The sequence below is a fragment of the Lonchura striata genome, chromosome 6, assembly GCF_046129695.1.
Source record: "Lonchura striata isolate bLonStr1 chromosome 6, bLonStr1.mat, whole genome shotgun sequence".
Taxonomy (NCBI): domain Eukaryota; kingdom Metazoa; phylum Chordata; class Aves; order Passeriformes; family Estrildidae; genus Lonchura; species Lonchura striata.
Window position 1 is genome coordinate 52,360,270 of NC_134608.1, and position 19,463 is coordinate 52,379,732.

A 19,463-nucleotide genomic window follows, 5' to 3' on the forward strand; every position below is an offset into this window, starting at 1 on the left:
GTGCCCACAGCCCAGCTGGCGGCAGACGGCGGCGGCGGTGCCGGTGCTGGTGCCGTCGGCGCAGACGCGGCCCCAGGTGCCGTTGTAGGACACCTCCAGGTAGCCCCGGCAGCGCCCAGGGCCTCCTGCCAGCCGCACGGAGAGCTGCTCTGCAAGGGGTGCAGGGGGGTCACGGCACGGCCAGGAACCCCCCGGGGCCTCTGCCGGGCCCTGACCTTGGGGTGCCCGGCACCGACCTGAGCAGACGGCCCCTGCCCCGCCGCCAGGCCCGCACTCGCGCCGTTCCGTGCGCCCGCATTCCCAGAGAGACTCCTCGGAGCCGGAGCAGTCGGGCACGTACGGCCACAGCGGCCCCGTGCCGGCACCGAAGCGCGCCCGGCTCGGGGCCTCCAGCGCCGTGCCACAGCCCAGCTCCCGGCACACAACGGCGGCGTCCTGCAGCTCCCAGCCTTCCTGGCACACGGAGCTCCAGCTGCCCCCGGAATAGACCTCCATGCGCCCGGCACAGCGCCCAGAGCTCCCGGCCAGCCTCACCTGCCGGCTGCCTGTGGGCATGGAAGGAATGGGCTGGGGGGGCTGACTGGGGCACCCACACCTCTGGCCCTTCTCGGGACACCCACCTGAGCACACAATGTAGTTCCCATGAGGGATGTCAGCTGGTGCAGTGCTGATGAACTCCTTTTCATACCAAAAATTATCATCATCAATTCTCCCACGCGTCAGCGTGGTGGTCATGTCCATGATGGTTTGAATCACCCTTTCTATGTCGGATCTCTCCGTCGTGTTGACATCCAACATGCTGATGTTACCATGGACAGCATCCGTCCTGTCCAGTCCTCCACAGCCCAGCTCCCGGCACACTTTGGTGAAATTCCGTACGAGCAAAACCTCTCCGGGCACACGGTGCCAGGCCCCAGTGTCTGCGGCCACCTCCAGAAACCCATCACACCGGGACTCGCCCCCCACCAGCCGCAGGGACACAACACTGCCTGTAAAACGGTTGGACTCAGTCCTTCTTCCCAAAATATTCCTGCGTCCACTGCTGCCAATTCTTAGCAGAGACCCAAAAGCCCGTAAGGCTCCCCGCAGAGCCGCCTTGCACACCTGAGCACTTGACGGCGGCGGCGTTTCCGGGCACACAGGGCGGCTTCCCCAGCACGGCCACGGGGCACTCGCCCGGGTGCCGCTCGCTCCCGCGGCAGCCGAAGGCGTCCGGCCGCAGCGGCCCCTCCCCGCTGCCGAAGGAGCCTCCCGGGGGCACGCTGGAGGCGCGGCCGCAGCCCAGGTGCCGGCACAGGACGTGCGCATCGGCCAGGTCCCACTCGCTGGCGCACACGGATCCCCACGTGCCCCTCACTGCCACCTCCACTCGCCCGGAGCATCCCGAGCTGCTGTTCCCCAGCCGGAAGCCCGAGTAGGCTGCGGCACGAACAGCGGTCAGGGGGGCGATGCCGCACGGACCCCAACAGCTCCCGCTGTCCCCAGCACTTACCGGAGCAGATGACGCTGGCGGGGCCGGCGCAGCCCTGGCTGTGGGGCGGACGCCGGGCACACGCACTGAGCACGGACTCGGTGCCATTGCACTGGAAGCCACCGTCCCAGAATGATCCTGATCCTCGCCCAAATCGAGCGCTGCCAGGGATGGCGAGTGCCTCACCACAGCCCAGCTCCCTGCACACCACCTGGGCTGCCTTCATGTCCACCTGATCCTCACAGACACCGACCCAGGCCCGGCCCCGACGCACCTCCAGATGCCCGGCACAGTCTCCATCACCTCCCACTAGCCGGGAGAATCCTGCAGGACCAGTGTCAAGGGATGCGCAGGCAGTGCCCCATGCCCCCATAAGCCCAGCTCCTACCTTGGCAGACAACGGCAGTGTCCCAATAATGGACGCTGCTGTTATAGGGTCCCCAGCCACGGATCTCGCAGTCCCAGAGCGTGGCCTCGAGCCCACTGCAGTCCACCTCAGTCAGGCTGAGGAGCCAGTCCCCCACACCAAAGGTGTCACGAGCGAAGTAGGCACCGGAAGCCGAGCCACAGCCCAGCTGCTGGCAAACCACCTCGGCGTCCTCCATGTCCCAGACGTCGTCTTCCACCGAGCCCCACTCTCCCTGCAGCTTCACCTCCACCCTCCCGGCACAGGGACTGCTGCCATCCGCCAGCCTCAGCTCCACGGCATCTGCAAGGGGGCAGCGGCACGGCTCAGACCTGCCCACGATGCTCCAGCACAACGTGGCTGTCCCAGCACGGCCAGCGTGTCCCCTCACCTGTGCAGGTCACTCCCACATCCCGCTCGTGGTCGCAGAAGTGCCGTCCCCATCCAAAGTACGGACATTCCTCCAGCGCATTTTCGTCTCCTCGGCAGAAGAAGGGCTGCAGCCAGATCCGCCCGCTGCCCTGCCCGAACGGGGCGTACGGGGACGCCCTGGCCACCCGGCCACAGCCCAGCTGCCGGCACACCACCGAGGCCCAGCGAGCTTCCCAGTCGTAGTCGAAGATGCACACGGAGCCCCACTCCCCGCCGTGCTTCACCTCCACGCGCCCGGCACAGCGCCCGCCGCCGCCCACCAGGCGCAGCTGCCCGGAGCCTGCGGCACGGAGGCTGCTGAGCCGGGCCCGCCACCGCCGCGGGCCCCGCTCCCGCCCGCCCGCCACTCACCCGCACACAGCCGCACGCACACCAGCAGCCCCAGCGCCGCCACCGGCCCCATGGCCACCGGCCCCACGGACACCGGCCCCACGGACACCGGCCCCGAGCCGGCGCAGCCGGGGCAGCTCTCGCAGGCCTGCGACCGAGCCAGTGCAGGCAGCAGCACCGGGGCAGCCTTTATCAGGCGCCTCATCTCCCGGCTGCGGGGCCGCGGCCTCCAATAACCTGCTCCGTGCCCAAATATGAGCCTCGCCTGCGCTTCTGGCGTCACACACTTCGCCACAGTGGGCTGCCACCCGGATGTCCCCGGGGGGAGACAGCCCCCCCAAACTGCACCTGCCCTGCGGGGGCCCTTCCTCCTCCATCCCCCGTGCCTCCAACGCTGCTGCCGGAGCCCGACAAGAGCCATCCCGGTGGCGATGACAGGCTTCAGCCCACATCCTACCAAGACCTTCCACGGGACCACATCTAGCTCGGGCACCTGCCAAGCTCAAAGGCCCCACGCTCGGGGCGCTCCCCTCGCGGCTGCTCGCAGCCCCCGCGGGGGGTGGCAGCAGCCCCCGGCTCCGCGCGGCGCTGCCAGGTGCCAGCTCCCCGGTCCCTCGCGGCGGCGCTGGCACATGGCGCTGCTGCCGCGGCCGCGGCCCCGCGCTCGCCTCGCCGCCAGGGCAGGAAGGAGGCGGTCACCCCCCGCCGGCTCCCGGCGGCGCCGGCGACCGCACGCGCCTCCCGACACCTGCGCTGCCGCCGATAACGCCGCCGCTCCGCCGCCCCTGCCCCGCCGCTCCGGGCCCCTGCGGCTCGGCAGCCGCGCTCGGCGGCAAACTGCCCGCTCTCACCCTGCACCGCGCTCCCTGACACCACTGGCCCCACGCACCGATCCACTTGCGCCGCTGACACCGACGCCCCTTCCAGCTGCGGCTCCTCTCAATCACGCTGGCCCCGGAGCTTCCCGGAACACCGGCTCCGACATCCACACCTCACGTTCCCTCACCCCTTTCAGCCCACCTTTCCCATGGTACATTGTCTCCCTCCGTAAATCCACGGGCTGCAACCGCAGGAATACAGAAACGACCACAACTGCTTCCTCCCACGACTGTCCCAGGAAACGTAAAAGGGCTTTGAGACCCTCACATTGCAAGCAGAAAAAAATCCACACGAAAGTCTCTCTTCCTCCTGATCCCCTTATCCCGCTATCACTCTCAGGGGGTCCCTCACCCGGCCGGGATCCCGCTTTCCCCGGCCCTTCCTTACGCGAACGATCGGCACTTCCCGGTCTCTCGTGCCGGGCTCCCCCGCGGAGCAAACGCCGCAGCGGGAACCGCAGCTGCTCCCCACCCAGCGGCACCGCAGCAATTCCCCACGGGCAGAACGTCCCGCTCCCTCGCTGCGCGGCGGCGGCGGGAGCCGCCCTGCCCCGTCCCCCCGCGCTGCCGGGCACCGCGGCCCCGGGCAGTGTCCGGGGCTGCTCCGCTCACACACGCCCGCACCGCGCGGAGCCCACACCGGGCCGGGCCGGTGCGGGCCACAACAGGAGGGCAGCGGCGGCGGGCGCGGCTGCTGCCCCGGCCACGCGGGACAGGAGCTCTGCGACCCCACGGATACCTCCGCGGGCCCGCGGTGGGCTCTGAGATTCTCTCCCGAGGGCTCTGGTCGGGCTGCGCTCTTGCCGCCTCAGCAGCCCCTGCTGCTGCGAGCCCCTCAGCCGCTGCTCCGCCCTTCCCACCTGGAGCAGCCGAGCGAGCCGAGGCCAAAGCCCTCCTTCCCTGTTTCCCTCGCTCCCGCAGGCCGGGCAGCTGCCGGCTGTCGGCCGCCTCCCGCCCGGCCCCGGCTGCGCGGCTGCTGCAGGGGCCCCGTCTCACCTGCCCGGGCCCGAGTGACAACGAGCTGGGAGCCCACGGCGTCCTGCAGCTCTGCCAGCAGCTCCGGCATCCCGCCTGCCCGCTGCGGAGCCGGGGCCGAGTGAGGGCCCTGCCACCTTCCCTTCCGTGCCCGGCATTCCCGAGCCGGGCAGCCGAGGCTGCGGGACAGGCAGGGCCGCAGCGGCACCTCCCTCCCTGTCGGGGTCACTGGGCAAGACCCCAACAGTGTGGAAGTCCTTATTCCCTAGCCCGGCCGCTGAAGAAGAGGTCTGGAATGCGTGAAGCCGACTTTTCAAGGTTGTCTATTTTTCCTTATCTACAATAGATTCTTTCTGATCTGCCGACGTCCAGCTAGCACAGAAGCCGTGGCAGTCTCCTTCCCACCCCACCCGAGGCGGCTCCCACATTATATACCCAGATTTACGTGTACCATGTTTACAATTCCTGTACCAACAACTAAAATCTACGTTGGACAAGGTGTCCCTATCCTAAACCAATAGAAAAGAGTCACTACCACACCGAGACATGGAGGACAAGTAGGAGGAAGAAGAAGCTAGGGCATGCCCAGATTTCTCCATCTTGTACCCCTGAATTTCATTCTAAAAAATCCCAAAATTCTACTTTTCCACCCTGTGTCAATTTCCTTATTGCATCATTCAAACCCTTTTTACTCGTAATTCCTCATGTAAGGTCGGCAGCCTCTGCCACGGGCTAAAATGGAATCCACAGGTGTTTTCCTTTTGCTGCCAAGGTTGCTGGGCTCTTTCCAGGGGCTCGAGTCATCCGGGGCAGCCAGAGGGATGCTCTGGACTCTGACAGCTCCCCACAAGCTCCAGCGCCTTCTCCTCTTCTCCTGCCTCCTCCACGCCCAGGCTGAGCACGGACGGCTTCAGCCAGGCCCTGCTGCAGGACCTGGACGCCCTCCGGGCTCTGCAGCCCGCCCTGAAGATCGGGAGCCTCCTGGAGCACGACGTGCCGCAGCCAGGGGCCATGGCCCGGCTGCCCTGCCACCGCGGGCTGCTGCCGGGGGGCAGGAAGGCGCTCCCCTCCTTCAGGAGACCTCCCCTCCTTTAGGAAAAGTCCTTCCAACAACCAGAGCCCTTCCCAGCCCAGCTCTCGGCGCTGAGAGTGGGGCTGAGCCCGCCCCACCCGCGGGGCACAGGGAGGAGATCCTGCTCCCTCTGCGGGGTGGGCTCCGGGTCCTGCCCTCTCCCTTTTCCCCTCGCTGTTGCTGGCAACACTTCTGTGCATTTGGCAGTGATAAATAAAGGCCCTGCAGACAATCCCAGCAATGCCCCGGTGCTCTCCCCCCTCAGCCCACCATCCCCAGGGATGTGTTTCTGGTTCCAGTTCCTGCCTCACATCGCCAACGAAAGGCGTACATGGGATGGAAGTGCCAGCTCCAGAATGAGCTTCCAGGCTCGGGAGTGAGTTTCTGACCAGTTTGGCTTTTAATAGGAAAAATGGAAATTTACACTGAATTCAAAGGAAATCCCTACACAGGAGCTGCTTTCCCGCAGCGCTGGACAGCGAGGGATGACTTCCATGGGCAGGGCCAGACCTCCCTGGGGACAGGGCCCCACCGCACTGCCACACACGTGTCCCCAGGGCTGTGGCACGGCCAGGACATCCTCATGGCAGTGTCCCCGGGGCGCTGCTGCCGACATCATCATAGTCCGTGTTCCCAGGGCTCTGAGCTAAGAAGTCTGTTGTTGTTCCTGGGGGACATGGAGGGGAGCAGATCCCACCTTGGAGACAGCACGGAAAGGTGCCTGAGGGGGCAGGCAGCTCCGTGTCCCCCCGGACAGACCCCACCGGGGGTCTGACCACAGCACCCATGGATCTGTGCTGGGGCCCTGCCTGCCCCCACAGCCAAACCGTGCCCTGGAGTGGCTCTGCAGAGGCAACAGGGCAGCTGTGAGCCCTCTCACCTGTGGGGAGGACACAGATCCCCTTCTGCTGTGCCACTCCCTCAGAGATGTCCCCGGTGCTGGGAGCAGGGGGCTCCTGTGGCACATCCAGGACATCGTCGTAGCCATCCGGGGTTCCTTGCTCGGGCCGGGCAGGGGGATCTGGGAAAATCAGAGGGGCCCATGGCAGTGACCAGTGTCCCTGGCAGGGATCTGGCTGGGCCATCTCCGCCAGCCTTTCCACTGGGCACCTGCTGGAGGTCCTGTGGTCCCACAGGGAAAGGCGTTGTCTTGCTGCACACTAACAAGAGGGGGGGATTTGTCCCCTCAGCCCCCCAGCCCGGTTGCGTCCCCTCTCCCCAGCTCTCCCTGCTGGGCCCTGTGGCCCTACCTGGGGCTGCCTCGGTGTCACTCCCCTCCACGCTGTCCCCGGTGTAATACGGCAGCTTTTTCACCCATCCCTTGGACAGGGACCCTGCAGGGGAGAAACAGGGACTTGGGGGTGGCCACAAGCGGCACTGCAGGTGACAGAACCTCACACCACAGAGCGGGGCTGCGGTGGCACCCAGGGGCACCCACACCCAATGCCCAGGAGCCACAGCAGGGCCACCAGGACCTGGAGTTGCCGTGGGGCTGTCAGGCAGAGCCTTCACTCCGAGCACAGCTGGGGCACAAGGGCAGCACCCACCTGGAGGAGTGGGCACCTCCTGGTACTCTGGCATGGCTTTGTAATCCAGCTCCTCGTAGACAGCATTGAAGATGGCATCTGCAGCTCTGCCAGGGCCTGGAACCAGATGCAGCACTTACCTGGGGCCCTGGGCCCGTGGGTGGCACCGGGATCAGCCCTGGCCACCTTCAAAGCTGTTCCACAGGACAGGAGCCCCCGGACGCCCAAACCGGATCTGTCCCCATTCCCCACACCGGGACCCACCTCGGCGCCGGGCACGGGCACGGCACAGCAGCAGGGCCAGGGCACCCAGGGACAGGCACAGCAGCGTCCCCAGCACCACGCACAGCACAATGGGCACAGACACAGTCCCCACGGCCACTGCTGAGGGCGTTCCCCTGGGGACACCTGTGGGGACACAGGAGGGCAGCGAGGGGAGGGGGATCCCAGCCAGCCTTCGGTGGGGGATGCAGGCACGGGCAGAGCTACCTGTGCTCCTGGCAGCCTCCGGATATGGGGTAGTGTGTTCCTCAGAGGTGCCATCACTGTCCTCCTCACACTGCACTTGGGCATAGCCTCCGGTGCCACAGCTCTGCAGGTGCCAGGGGGCCGAGGGGCACCCCCAGAGCGAGCGGGCCCCGTCCTCACACCCCACCCAGGCCAGCCACGCAAGGGACGGCTGCTGGGTGGGGACAGCCGAGAGCCAGCCCCGGTGCCCACAGCCCAGCTGGCGGCAGACGGCGGCGGCGGTGCCGGTGCCGGTGCCGTCGGCGCAGACGCGGCCCCAGGTGCCGTTGTAGGACACCTCCAGGTAGCCCCGGCAGCGCCCAGGGCCTCCTGCCAGCCGCACGGAGAGCTGCTCTGCAAGGGGTGCAGGGGGGTCACGGCACGGCCAGGAACCCCCCGGGGCCTCTGCCGGGCCCTGACCTTGGGGTGCCCGGCACCGACCTGAGCAGACGGCCCCTGCCCCGCCACCAGGCCCGCACTCGCGCCGTTCCGTGCGCCCGCATTCCCAGAGAGACTCCTCGGAGCCGGAGCAGTCGGGCACGTACGGCCACAGCAGCCCCGTGCCGGCACCGAAGCGCGCCCGGCTCGGGGCCTCCAGCGCCGTGCCACAGCCCAGCTCCCGGCACACAACGGCGGCGTCCTGCAGCTCCCAGCCTTCCTGGCACACGGAGCTCCAGCTGCCCCCGGAATAGACCTCCACGCGCCCGGCACAGCGCCCAGAGCTCCCCGCCAGCCTCACCTGCCGGCTGCCTGTGGGCATGGAAGGAATGGGCTGGGGGGGCCTGACTGGGGCACCCGCACCTCTGGCCCTTCTCGGGACACCCACCTGAGCAGGTGATGTAGTTCCCATGAGGGATGTCAGCTGGTGCAGTTGTCATCCACAGTCCTACATATCGATCCTGTATGTAGTACTCGGGTAACTGTCTAGAACTCTTGTCCAACATGGTGGTCATCCTTTTGATGGCCTTGATCACCTTTAGTATGATGGACTTCTGTGTGTCTCTGAGTTTGTTCAGGTAGATCTCACCAGGGACAGCATCAGTCCTGTCCAGTCCTCCACAGCCCAGCTCCCAGCACACTTTGGTCAAATTCCGCATGAGTGAAATCTCTCCTGGAACACGGTGCCAGGTCCCGTTGCCTATGTCCAACTCCAGCCACCCATCACACCGAGTCACACCCTCCACCAGCCGAAGGAACTCAACTCTGCCTGTGAAATGGACGGACTGAGCCTTTCATGCCAATAGAAGCTGGTATCTCCTGATTCCAGTTCTTGGCAGGGTCCCAAAAGCCCTTAAGGCTCCTCGCAGAGCCGCCTTGCACACCTGAGCACTTGACGGCGGCGGCGTTTCCGGGCACACAGGGCGGCTTCCCCAGCACGGCCACGGGGCACTCGCCCGGGTGCCGCTCGCTCCCGCGGCAGCCGAAGGCGTCCGGCCGCAGCGGCCCCTCCCCGCTGCCGAAGGAGCCTCCCGGGGGCACGCTGGAGGCGCGGCCGCAGCCCAGGTGCCGGCACAGGACGTGCGCATCGGCCAGGTCCCACTCGCTGGCGCACACGGATCCCCACGTGCCCCTCACTGCCACCTCCACTCGCCCGGAGCATCCCGAGCTGCTGTTCCCCAGCCGGAAGCCCGAGTAGGCTGCGGCACGAACAGCGGTCAGGGGGGCGATGCCGCACGGACCCCAACAGCTCCCGCTGTCCCCAGCACTTACCGGAGCAGATGACGCTGGCGGGGCCGGCGCAGCCCTGGCTGTGGGACGGACGCCGGGCACACGCACTGAGCACGGACTCGGTGCCATTGCACTGGAAGCCACCGTCCCAGAATGATCCAGATCCTCGCCCAAATCGAGCGCTGCCAGGGATGGCGAGTGCCTCACCACAGCCCACCTCCCTGCACACCACCTGGGCTGCCTTCATGTCCACCTGATCCTCACAGACACCGACCCAGGCCCGGCCCCGACGCACCTCCAGTTGCCCGGCACAGTCTCCATCACCTCCGACTAGCTGGGAGAATCCTGCAGGACCAGTGTCAAGGGATGCGCAGGCATTGCCCCATGCCCCCATAAGCCCAGCTCCTACCTTGGCAGACAACGGCAGTGTCCCAATAATGGTCACTGCTGTTATAGGGTCCCCAGCCACGGATCTCGCAGTCCCAGAGCGTGGCCTCGAACCCACTGCAGTTCACCAGGACTAGACTGACCAGCCCATCTTCTACACCAAAGTGGTCGAGGGCAAAGTAGGCTTTGGAAGCTGAGCCACAGCCCAGCTGCTGGCAAACCACCTCGGCGTCCTCCATGTCCCAGACGTTGTCTCCCACCGAGCCCCACTCTCCCTGCAGCTTCACCTCCACCCTCCCGGCACAGGGACTGCTGCCGCCCGCCAGCCTCAGCTCCACGGCATCTGCACAGGGGCAGCGACACGGCTCAGACCTGCCCACGATGCTCCAGCACAACGTGGCTGTCCCAGCACGGCCAGCGTGTCCCCTCACCTGTGCAGGTCACCCCCACATCCCGCTCGTGGCCGCAGAGGTGCCGTCCCCATCCAAAGTGCGGACATTCCTCCAGCGCGTCCTCGGTTCCCAGGCAGAAGAAGGGCTGCAGCCAGATCCGCCCGCTGCCCTGCCCGAACGGGGCGTACGGGGATGCCCTGGCCACCCGGCCACAGCCCAGCTGCCGGCACACCACCGCGGCCCAGCGAGCTTCCCAGTCGTAGTCGAAGACGCACACGGAGCCCCACTCCCCGCCGTGCTTCACCTCCACGCGCCCGGCACAGCGCCCGCCGCCGCCCACCAGGCGCAGCTGCCCGGAGCCTGCGGCACGGAGGCTGCTGAGCCGGGCCCGCCACCGCCGCGGGCCCCGCTCCCGCCCGCCCGCCACTCACCCGCACACAGCCGCACGCACACCAGCAGCCCCAGCGCCGCCACCGGCCCCATGGCCACCGGCCCCACGGACACCGGCCCCACGGACACCGGCCCCACGGACACCGGCCCCGAGCTGGCGCAGCCGGGGCAGCTCTCGCAGGCCTGCGACCGAGCCAGTGCAGGCAGCAGCACCGGGGCAGCCTTTATCAGGCGCCTCATCTCCCGGCTCCGGGGCCGTGGCCTCCAATAACCTGCTCCGTGCCCAAATATGAGCCTCGCCTGCGCTTCTGGCGTCACACACTTCGCCACAGTGGGCTGCCACCCGGATGTCCCCGGGGGGAGACAGCCCCCCCCACAAACTGCACCTGCCCTGCGGGGGCCCTTCCTCCTCCATCCCCCGTGCCTCCAACGCTGCTGCCGGAGCCCGACAAGAGCCATCCCGGTGGCGATGACACGCTTCAGCCCACATCCTACCAAGACTTTCCACGGGACCACATCTAGCCCGGGCACCTGCCAAGCTCAAAGGCCCCACGCTCGGGGCGCTCCCCTCGCGGCTGCTCGCAGCCCCCGCGGGGGGTGGCAGCAGCCCCCGGCTCCGCGCGGCGCTGCCAGGTGCCAGCTCCCCGGTCCCTCGCGGCGGCGCTGGCACATGGCGCTGCTGCCGCGGCCGCGGCCCCGCGCTCGCCTCGCCGCCAGGGCAGGAAGGAGGCGGTCACCCCCCGCCGGCTCCCGGCGGCGCCGGCGACCGCACGCGCCTCCCGACACCTGCGCTGCCGCCGATAACGCCGCCGCTCCGCCGCCCCTGCCCCGCCGCTCCGGGCCCCTGCGGCTCGGCAGCCGCGCTCGGCGGCAAACTGCCCGCTCTCACCCTGCACCGCGCTCCCTGACACCACTGGCCCCAGCACCGATCCACTTGCACCGCTGACACCGACGCCCCTTCCAGCTGCGGCTCCTCTCACTCACGCTGGCCCCGGAGCTTCCCGGAACACCGGCTCCGACATCCACACCTCACGTTCCCTCACCCCTTTCAGCCCACCTTTCCCATGGCATAGTCGCACTTCTCTCCCTCCGTAAATCCACGGGCTGCAACCGCAGGAATACAGAAACGACCACAACTGCTTCCTCCCACGACTGTCCCAGGAAACGTAAAAGGGCTCACATTGCAAGCAGAAAAAAATCCACACTAAAGTCTCTCTTCCTCCTGATCCCCGTATCCCGCTGTCACTCTCAGGGGGTCCCTCACCCGGCCGGGATCCCGCTTTCCCCGGCCCTTCCTTACGCGAACGATCGGCACTTCCCGGTTTCTCGTCCCGGGCTCCCCCGCGGAGCAAACGCCGCAGCGGGAACCGCAGCTGCTCCCCACCCAGCGGCACCGCAGCAATTCCCCACGGGCAGAACGTCCCGGTCCCTCGCTGCGCGGCGGCGGCGGGAGCCGCCCTGCCCCGTCCCCCCGCGCTGCCGGGCACCGCGGCCCCGGGCAGTGTCCGGGGCTGCTCCGCTCACACACGCCCGCACCGCGCGGAGCCCACACCGGGCCGGGCCGGTGCGGGCCACAACAGGAGGGCAGCGGCGGCGGGCGCGGCCGCTGCCCCGGCCACGCGGGACAGGAGCTCTCCGACCCCACGGATACCTCCGCGGGCCCGCGGTGGGCTCTGAGATTCTCTCCCGAGGGCTCTGGTCGGGCTGCGCTCTTGCCGCCTCAGCAGCCCCTGCTGCTGCGAGCCCCTCAGCCGCTGCTCCGCCCTTCCCACCTGGAGCAGCCGAGCGAGCCGAGGCCAAAGCCCTCCTTCCCTGTTTCCCTCGCTCCCGCAGGCCGGGCAGCTGCCGGCTGTCGGCCGCCTCCCGCCCGGCCCCGGCTGCGCGGCTGCTGCAGGGGCCCCGTCTCACCTGCCCGGGCCCGAGTGACAACGAGCTGGGAGCCCACGGCGTCCTGCAGCTCTGCCAGCAGCTCCGGCATCCCGCCTGCCCGCTGCGGAGCCGGGGCCGAGTGAGGGCCCTGCCACCTTCCCTTCCGTGCCCGGCATTCCCGAGCCGGGCAGCCGAGGCTGCGCGACAGGCAGGGCCGCAGCGGCACCTCCCTCCCTGTCGGGGTCACTGGGCAAGACCCCAACAGTGTGGAAGTCCTTTTTCCCTAGCCCGGCCGCTGAAGAAGAGGTCTGGAATGCGTGAAGATGACTTTTCAAGGTTGTTTCTTTTTCCTTATCTACACTAGCATCTTTCTGACCTGCCGACGTCCAGCTAGCTCAGAAGCCGTGGCAGTCTCGTTGCCACACCACCCGAGGCGGCTCCCACATTATGTACCCAGATTTACGTGTACCATGTTTACAATTCCTGTACCAACACCTAAAATCTACGTTGGACAAGGTGTCCCTATCCTAAACCAATAGGAAAGTGTCACTACCACACCGAGACATTGAGGACAAGTAGGAGGAAGAAGAAGCTAGGGCACACCCAGATTCCTCCATCTTGTACCCCTGAATTTCATTCTAAAAAATCCCAAAATTCTACTTTTCCACGCTGTGTCCATTTCCTTATTACATCATTCAAACCCTTTTTGCTTGTAATTCCTCATGTAAGGTCGGCAGCCTCTGCCACGGGCTAAAATGGAATCCACAGGTGTTTTCCTTTTGCTGCCAAGGTTGCTGGGCTCTTTGCCAGGGGCTCGAGTCATTCGGGGCACCCAGAGGGATGCTCTGGACTCTGACAGCTCCCCACAAGCTCCAGCGCCTTCTCCTCTTCTCCTGCCTCCTCCACGCCCAGGCTGAGCACGGACGGCTTCAGCCAGGCCCTGCTGCAGGACCTGGACGCCCTCCGGGCTCTGCAGCCCGCCCTGAAGATCGGGAGCCTCCTGGAGCACGACGTGCCGCAGCCAGGGGCCATGGCCCGGCTGCCCTGCCACCGCGGGCTGCTGCCGGGGGGCAGGAAGGCGCTCCCCTCCTTCAGGAGACCTCCCCTCCTTTAGGAAAAGTCCTTCCAACAACCAGAGCCCTTCCCAGCCCAGCTCTCAGCGCTGAGAGTGGGGCTGAGCCCACCCCACCCGCGGGGCACAGGGAGGAGATCCTGCTCCCTCTGCGGGGTGGGCTCCGGCTCCTGCCCTCTCCCTTTTCCCCTCGCTGTTGCTGGCAACACTTCTGTGCATTTGGCAGTGATAAATAAAGGCCCTGCAGACAATCCCAGCAATGCCCCGGTGCTCTCCCCCCTCAGTCCACCATCCCCAGGGATGTGTTTCTGGTTCCAGTTCCTGCCTCACATCGCCAATGAATGGCATACATGGGATGGAAGTGCCAGCTCCAGAATGAGCTTGCAGGCCCACGAGTGAGTTTCTGACCAGTTTGGCTTTTAATAGGAAAAATGGAAATTTACACGGAAATCAAAGGAAATCCCTACACAGGAGCTGCTTTCCTGCAGCGCTGGACAGCGAGGGATGACTTCCATAGGCAGGGCCAGACCTCCCTGGGGACAGGGCCCCACCGCACTGCCACACACGTGTCCCCAGGGCTGTGGCATAGCCAGGACATCCTCATGGCAGTGTCCCCGGGGCGCTGCTGCCGACATCATCATAGTCCGTGTTCCCAGGGCTCTGAGCTGAGAAGTCTGTTGTTGTTCCTGGGGGACATGGAGGGGAGCAGATCCCACCTTGGGGACAGCACGGAAAGGTGCCTGAGGGGGCAGGCAGCTCCGTGTCCCCCCGGACAGACCCCACCGGGGGTCTGACCACAGCACCCATGGATCTGTGCTGGGGCCCTGCCTGCCCCCACAGCCAAACCCTGCCCTGGACTGGCTCTGCAGAGGCAACAGGGCACCTGTGAGCCCTCTCACCTGTGGGCAGGACACAGATCCCCTTCTGCTGTGCCACTCCCTCAGAGATGTCCCCAGTGCTGGGAGCAGGGGGCTCCTGTGGCACATCCAGGACATCGTCGTAGCCATCCGGGATTCCTTCCTCGGGTCGGGCAGGGGGATCTGGGAAAATCAGAGGGGCCCATGGCAGTGACCAGTGTCCCTGGCAGGGATCTGGCTGGGCCGTCCCCGCCAGCCTTTCCACTGGGCACCTGCTGGAGGCCCTGTGGTCCCACAGGGAAAGGCGTTGTCTCGCTGCACACTAACAAGAGGGGGGGATTTGTCCCCTCAGCCCCCCAGCCTGGGTGCATCCCCTCTCCCCAGCTCTCCCTGCTGGGCCCTGTGGCCCTACCTGGGGCTGCCTCGGTGTCACTCCCCTCCACGCTGTCCCCGGTGTAATACGGCAGCTTGTTCTCCCATCCCTTGGACAGGGAACCTGCTGGGAACAAACGGGACTTGGGGGTGGCCACAAGCGGCACCGCAGGTGACAGAACCTCACGCCACAGAGCGGGGCTGCGGTGGCACCCAGGGGCACCCACAGCCCATGGCCAGGAGCCACAGCAGGGCCACCAGGACCTGGAGTTGCCGTGGGGCTGTCAGGCAGAGCCTTCACTCCGAGCACAGCTGGGGCACAAGGGTGGCACCCACCTTGGGGAGTGGGCACCTCCTGGTACTCTGGCATGGCTTTGTAATCCAGCTCCTCGTAGACAGCATTGGAGATGGCATCTGCAGCTCTGCCAGGGCCTGGAACCAGATGCAGCACTTACCTGGGACCCTGGGCCCCGTGGGTGGCACCGGGATCAGCCCTGGCCACCTTCAGAGCTGTTCCGCAGGACAGGAGCACCTGGACTCCAGACCGGATCTGTCCCCATTCCCCACACACCGAGACCAACCTCGGCGCCGGGCACGGGCACGGCACAGCAGCAGGGCCAGGGCACCCAGGGACAGGCACAGCAGCGTCCCCAGCACCACGCACAGCACAGTGGGCACAGACACAGTCCCCACGGCCACTGCTGAGGGCGTTCCCCTGGGGACACCTGTGGGGACACAGGCAGGCAGCGAGGGGAGGGGGATCCCAGCCAGCCTGCGGTGGGGGATGCAGGCACGGGCAGAGCTACCTGTGCTCCTGGCAGCCTCTGGATATGGGGTAGAGTGTTCCTCAGAGGTGCCATCACTGTCCTCCTCACACTCCACTTGGGCGTAGCCTCCGGTGCCACAGCTCTGCAGGTGCCAGGGGGCCGAGGGGCACCCCCAGAGCGAGCGGGCCCCGTCCTCACAGCCCACCCAGGCCAGCCACGCAAGGGACGGCTGCTGGGTGGGGACAGCCGAGAGCCAGCCCCGGTGCCCACAGCCCAGCTGGCGGCAGACGGCGGCGGCGGTGCCGGTGCTGGTGCCGTCGGCGCAGACGCGGCCCCAGGTGCCGTTGTAGGACACCTCCAGGTAGCCCCGGCAGCGCCCAGGGCCTCCTGCCAGCCGCACGGAGAGCTGCTCTGCAAGGGGTGCAGGGGGGTCACAGCACAGCCAGGAACCCCCCGGGGCCTCTGCCGGGCCCTGACCTTGGGGTGCCCGGCACCGACCTGAGCAGACGGCCCCTGCCCCGCCACCAGGCCCGCACTCGCGCCGTTCCGTGCGCCCGCATTCCCAGAGAGACTCCTCGGAGCCGGAGCAGTCGGGCACGTACGGCCACAGCGGCCCCGTGCCGGCACCGAAGCGCGCCCGGCTCGGGGCCTCCAGCGCCGTGCCACAGCCCAGCTCCCGGCACACAACTTCGGCGTCCTGCAGCTCCCAGCCTTCCTGGCACACGGAGCTCCAGCTGCCCCCGGAATAGACCTCCACGCGCCCGGCACAGCGCCCAGAGCTCCCCGCCAGCCTCACCTGCCGGCTGCCTGTGGGCATGGAAGGAATGGGCTGGGGGGGCCTGACTGGGGCACCCGCACCTCTGGCCCTTCTCGGGACACCCACCTGAGCACACAATGTAGTTCCCATGAGGGATGTCAGCTGGTGCAGTTGTCATCCACAGTCCTACATATTGATCCTGCAAGAGGTCCTCGGGCAACTGTCTAGAACTCTTGTCCAACATGGTGGTCATCCTTATGATGGTCTTGATCACCTTTAGCATGATGGACTTCTGTCTGTCTCTGAGGTTGTTCAGGTAGATCTTACCATGGACAGCATCAGTCCTGTCCAGTCCTCCACAGCCAAGCTCCCAGCACACTTTGGTCAAATTCCGCAGGAACGAAATCTCTCCTGGCACACGGTGCCAGGCTCCGTTGCCTATGGCCAACTCCAGCCACCCATTGCACCGAGTCTCACCCTCCACCAGCCGAAGGAACTCAACTCTGCCTGTGAAATGGACAGACTGAGCCTTTCATGCCAATAGAAGCTGGTATCTCCTGATTCCAGTTCTTGGCAGGGTCCCAAAAGCCCTTAAGGCTCCCCGCAGAGCCGCCTTGCACACCTGAGCACTTGACGGCGGCGGCGTTTCCGGGCACACAGGGCGGCTTCCCCAGCACGGCCACGGGGCACTCGCCCGGGTGCCGCTCGCTCCCGCGGCAGCCGAAGGCGTCCGGCCGCAGCGGCCCCTCCCCGCTGCCGAAGGAGCCTCCCGGGGGCACGCTGGAGGCGCGGCCGCAGCCCAGGTGCCGGCACAGGACGTGCGCATCGGCCAGGTCCCACTCGCTGGCGCACACGGATCCCCACGTGCCCCTCACTGCCACCTCCACTCGCCCGGAGCATCCCGAGCTGCTGTTCCCCAGCCGGAAGCCCGAGTAGGCTGCGGCACGAACAGCGGTCAGGGGGGCGATGCCGCACGGACCCCAACAGCTCCCGCTGTCCCCAGCACTTACCGGAGCAGATGACGCTGGCGGGGCCGGCGCAGCCCTGGCTGTGGGGCGGACGCCGGGCACACGCACTGAGCACGGACTCGGTGCCATTGCACTGGAAGCCACCGTCCCAGAATGATCCTGATCCTCGCCCAAATCGAGCGCTGCCAGGGATGGCGAGTGCCTCACCACAGCCCAGCTCCCTGCACACCACTTGGGCTGCCTTCATGTCCACCTGATCCTCACAGACACCGACCCAGTCTCGGCCCCGACGCACCTCCAGTTGCCCGGCACAGTCTCCATCACCTCCGACTAGCCGGGAGAATCCTGCAGGACCAGTGTCAAGGGATGCGCAGGCATTGCCCCATGCCCCCATAAGCAAAGCTCCTACCTTGGCAGACAACGGCAGTGTCCCAGTAATGGTCACTGCTGTTATAGGGTCCCCAGCCACGGATCTCGCAGTCCCAGAGCGTGGCCTCGAGCCCACTGCAGTCCAGCAGGGCCAGATTGTACAGCCCATTCCCTGTACCGAAGCTCTCACGGGCAAAGTAGGCACCGGAAGCCGAGCCACAGCCCAGATGCTGGCAAACCACCTCGGCGTCCTCCATGTCCCAGACGTCGTCTACCACCGAGCCCCACTGTCCCTGCAGCTTCACCTCCACCCTCCCGGCACAGGCACTGCTGCCATCCGCCAGCCTCAGCTCCACGGCATCTGCACAGGGGCAGCGGCACGGCTCAGACCTGCCCACGATGCTCCAGCACAACGTGGCTGTCCCAGCACGGTCACCGTGTCCCCTCACCTGTGCAGGTTACCCCCACATCCCGCTCGTGGCCGCAGAGGTGCCGTCCCCATCCAAAGTGCGGACATTCCTCCAGCGCGTCCTCGGTTCCCAGGCAGAAGAAGGGCTGCAGCCAGATCCGCCCGCTGCCCTGCCCGAACGGGGCGTACGGGGACGACCTGGCCACCCGGCCACAGCCCAGCTGCCGGCACACCAGCGAGGCCCAGCGAGCTTCCCAGTCGAAGTCGAAGACGCACACGGAGCCCCACTCCCCGCCGTGCTTCACCTCCACGCGCCCGGCACAGCGCCCGCCGCCGCCCACCAGGCGCAGCTGCCCGGAGCCTGCGGCACGGAGGCTGCTGAGCCGGGCCCGCCACCGCCGCGGGCCCCGCTCCCGCCCGCCCGCCACTCACCCGCACACAGCCGCACGCACACCAGCAGCCCCAGCGCCGCCACCGGCCCCATGGCCACCGGCCCCACGGACACCGGCCCCACGGACACCGGCCCCACGGACACCGGCCCCGAGCCGGCGCAGCCGGGGCGGCTCTCGCAGGCCTGCGACCGAGCCAGTGCAGGCAGCAGCACCGGGGCAGCCTTTATCAGGCGCCTCATCTCCCGGCTCCGGGGCCGTGGCCTCCAATAACCTGCTCCGTGCCCAAATATGAGCCTCGCCTGCGCTTCTGGCGTCACACACTTCGCCACAGTGGGCTGCCACCCGGATGTCCCCGGGGGGAGACAGCCCCCCCCAAACTGCACCTGCCCTGCGGGGGCCCTTCCTCCTCCATCCCCCGTGCCTCCAACGCTGCTGCCGGAGCCCGACAAGAGCCATCCCGGTGGCGATGACACGCTTCAGCCCACATCCTACCAAGACCTTCCACGGGACCACATCTAGCCCGGGCACCTGCCAAGCTCAAAGGCCCCACGCTCGGGGCGCTCCCCTCGCGGCTGCTCGCAGCCCCCGCGGGGGGTGGCAGCAGCCCCCGGCTCCGCGCGGCGCTGCCAGGTGCCAGCTCCCCGGTCCCTCGCGGCGGCGCTGGCACATGGCGCTGCTGCCGCGGCCGCGGCCCCGCGCTCGCCTCGCCGCCAGGGCAGGAAGGAGGCGGTCACCCCCCGCCGGCTCCCGGCGGCGCCGGCGACCGCACGCGCCTCCCGACACCTGCGCTGCCGCCGATAACGCCGCCGCTCCGCCGCCCCTGCCCCGCCGCTCCGGGCCCCTGCGGCTCGGCAGCCGCGCTCGGCGGCAAACTGCCCGCTCTCACCCTGCACCGCGCTCCCTGACACCACTGGCCCCACGCACCGATCCACTTGCACCGCTGACACCGACGCCCCTTCCAGCTGCGGCTCCTCTCACTCACGCCGGCCCCGGAGCTTCCCGGAACACCGGCTCCGACATCCACACCTCACGTTCCCTCACCCCTTTCAGCCCACCTTTCCCATGGCATAGTCGCACTTCTCTCCCTCCGTAAATCCACGGGCTGCAACCGCAGGAATACAGAAACGACCACAACTGCTTCCTCCCACGACTGTCCCAGGAAACGTAAAAGGGCTCACATTGCAAGCAGAAAACATC

General features: G+C 67.3%; 2 protein-coding genes across 2 annotated transcripts; both read right to left on the minus strand.

The window, feature by feature from the left end:
• Nucleotides 1-1,006: 1,006 nt before the first annotated feature.
• LOC144246522 (scavenger receptor cysteine-rich domain-containing protein SCART1-like) lies at nt 1,007-1,870 on the minus strand. Its single transcript, XM_077784426.1, has one exon. It carries the CDS (start codon nt 1,577-1,579, stop codon nt 1,007-1,009), a length of 573 nt encoding a protein of 190 aa, XP_077640552.1. The 5' UTR covers nt 1,580-1,870.
• Nucleotides 1,871-6,145: 4,275 nt separating this feature from the next.
• Nucleotides 6,146-10,674, minus strand: LOC144246523 (scavenger receptor cysteine-rich type 1 protein M130-like). Its single transcript, XM_077784427.1, is given in 13 exon segments — nt 6,146-6,261; nt 6,445-6,585; nt 6,815-6,898; nt 7,040-7,197; nt 7,351-7,471; nt 7,568-7,951; nt 8,039-8,354; nt 8,356-8,800; nt 8,916-9,234; nt 9,308-9,610; nt 9,675-9,995; nt 10,084-10,404; nt 10,476-10,674. Coding segments are annotated over 13 exon segments (3,228 nt in total).
• Nucleotides 10,675-19,463: the final 8,789 nt, after the last annotated feature.

Coding starts and splice junctions, on each gene's coding strand:
- LOC144246522 (XM_077784426.1), bottom strand. CDS start 1,579: ATGGCACCGAGTCCGTGCTCAGTGCGTGTGCCCGGCGTCCGCCCCACA.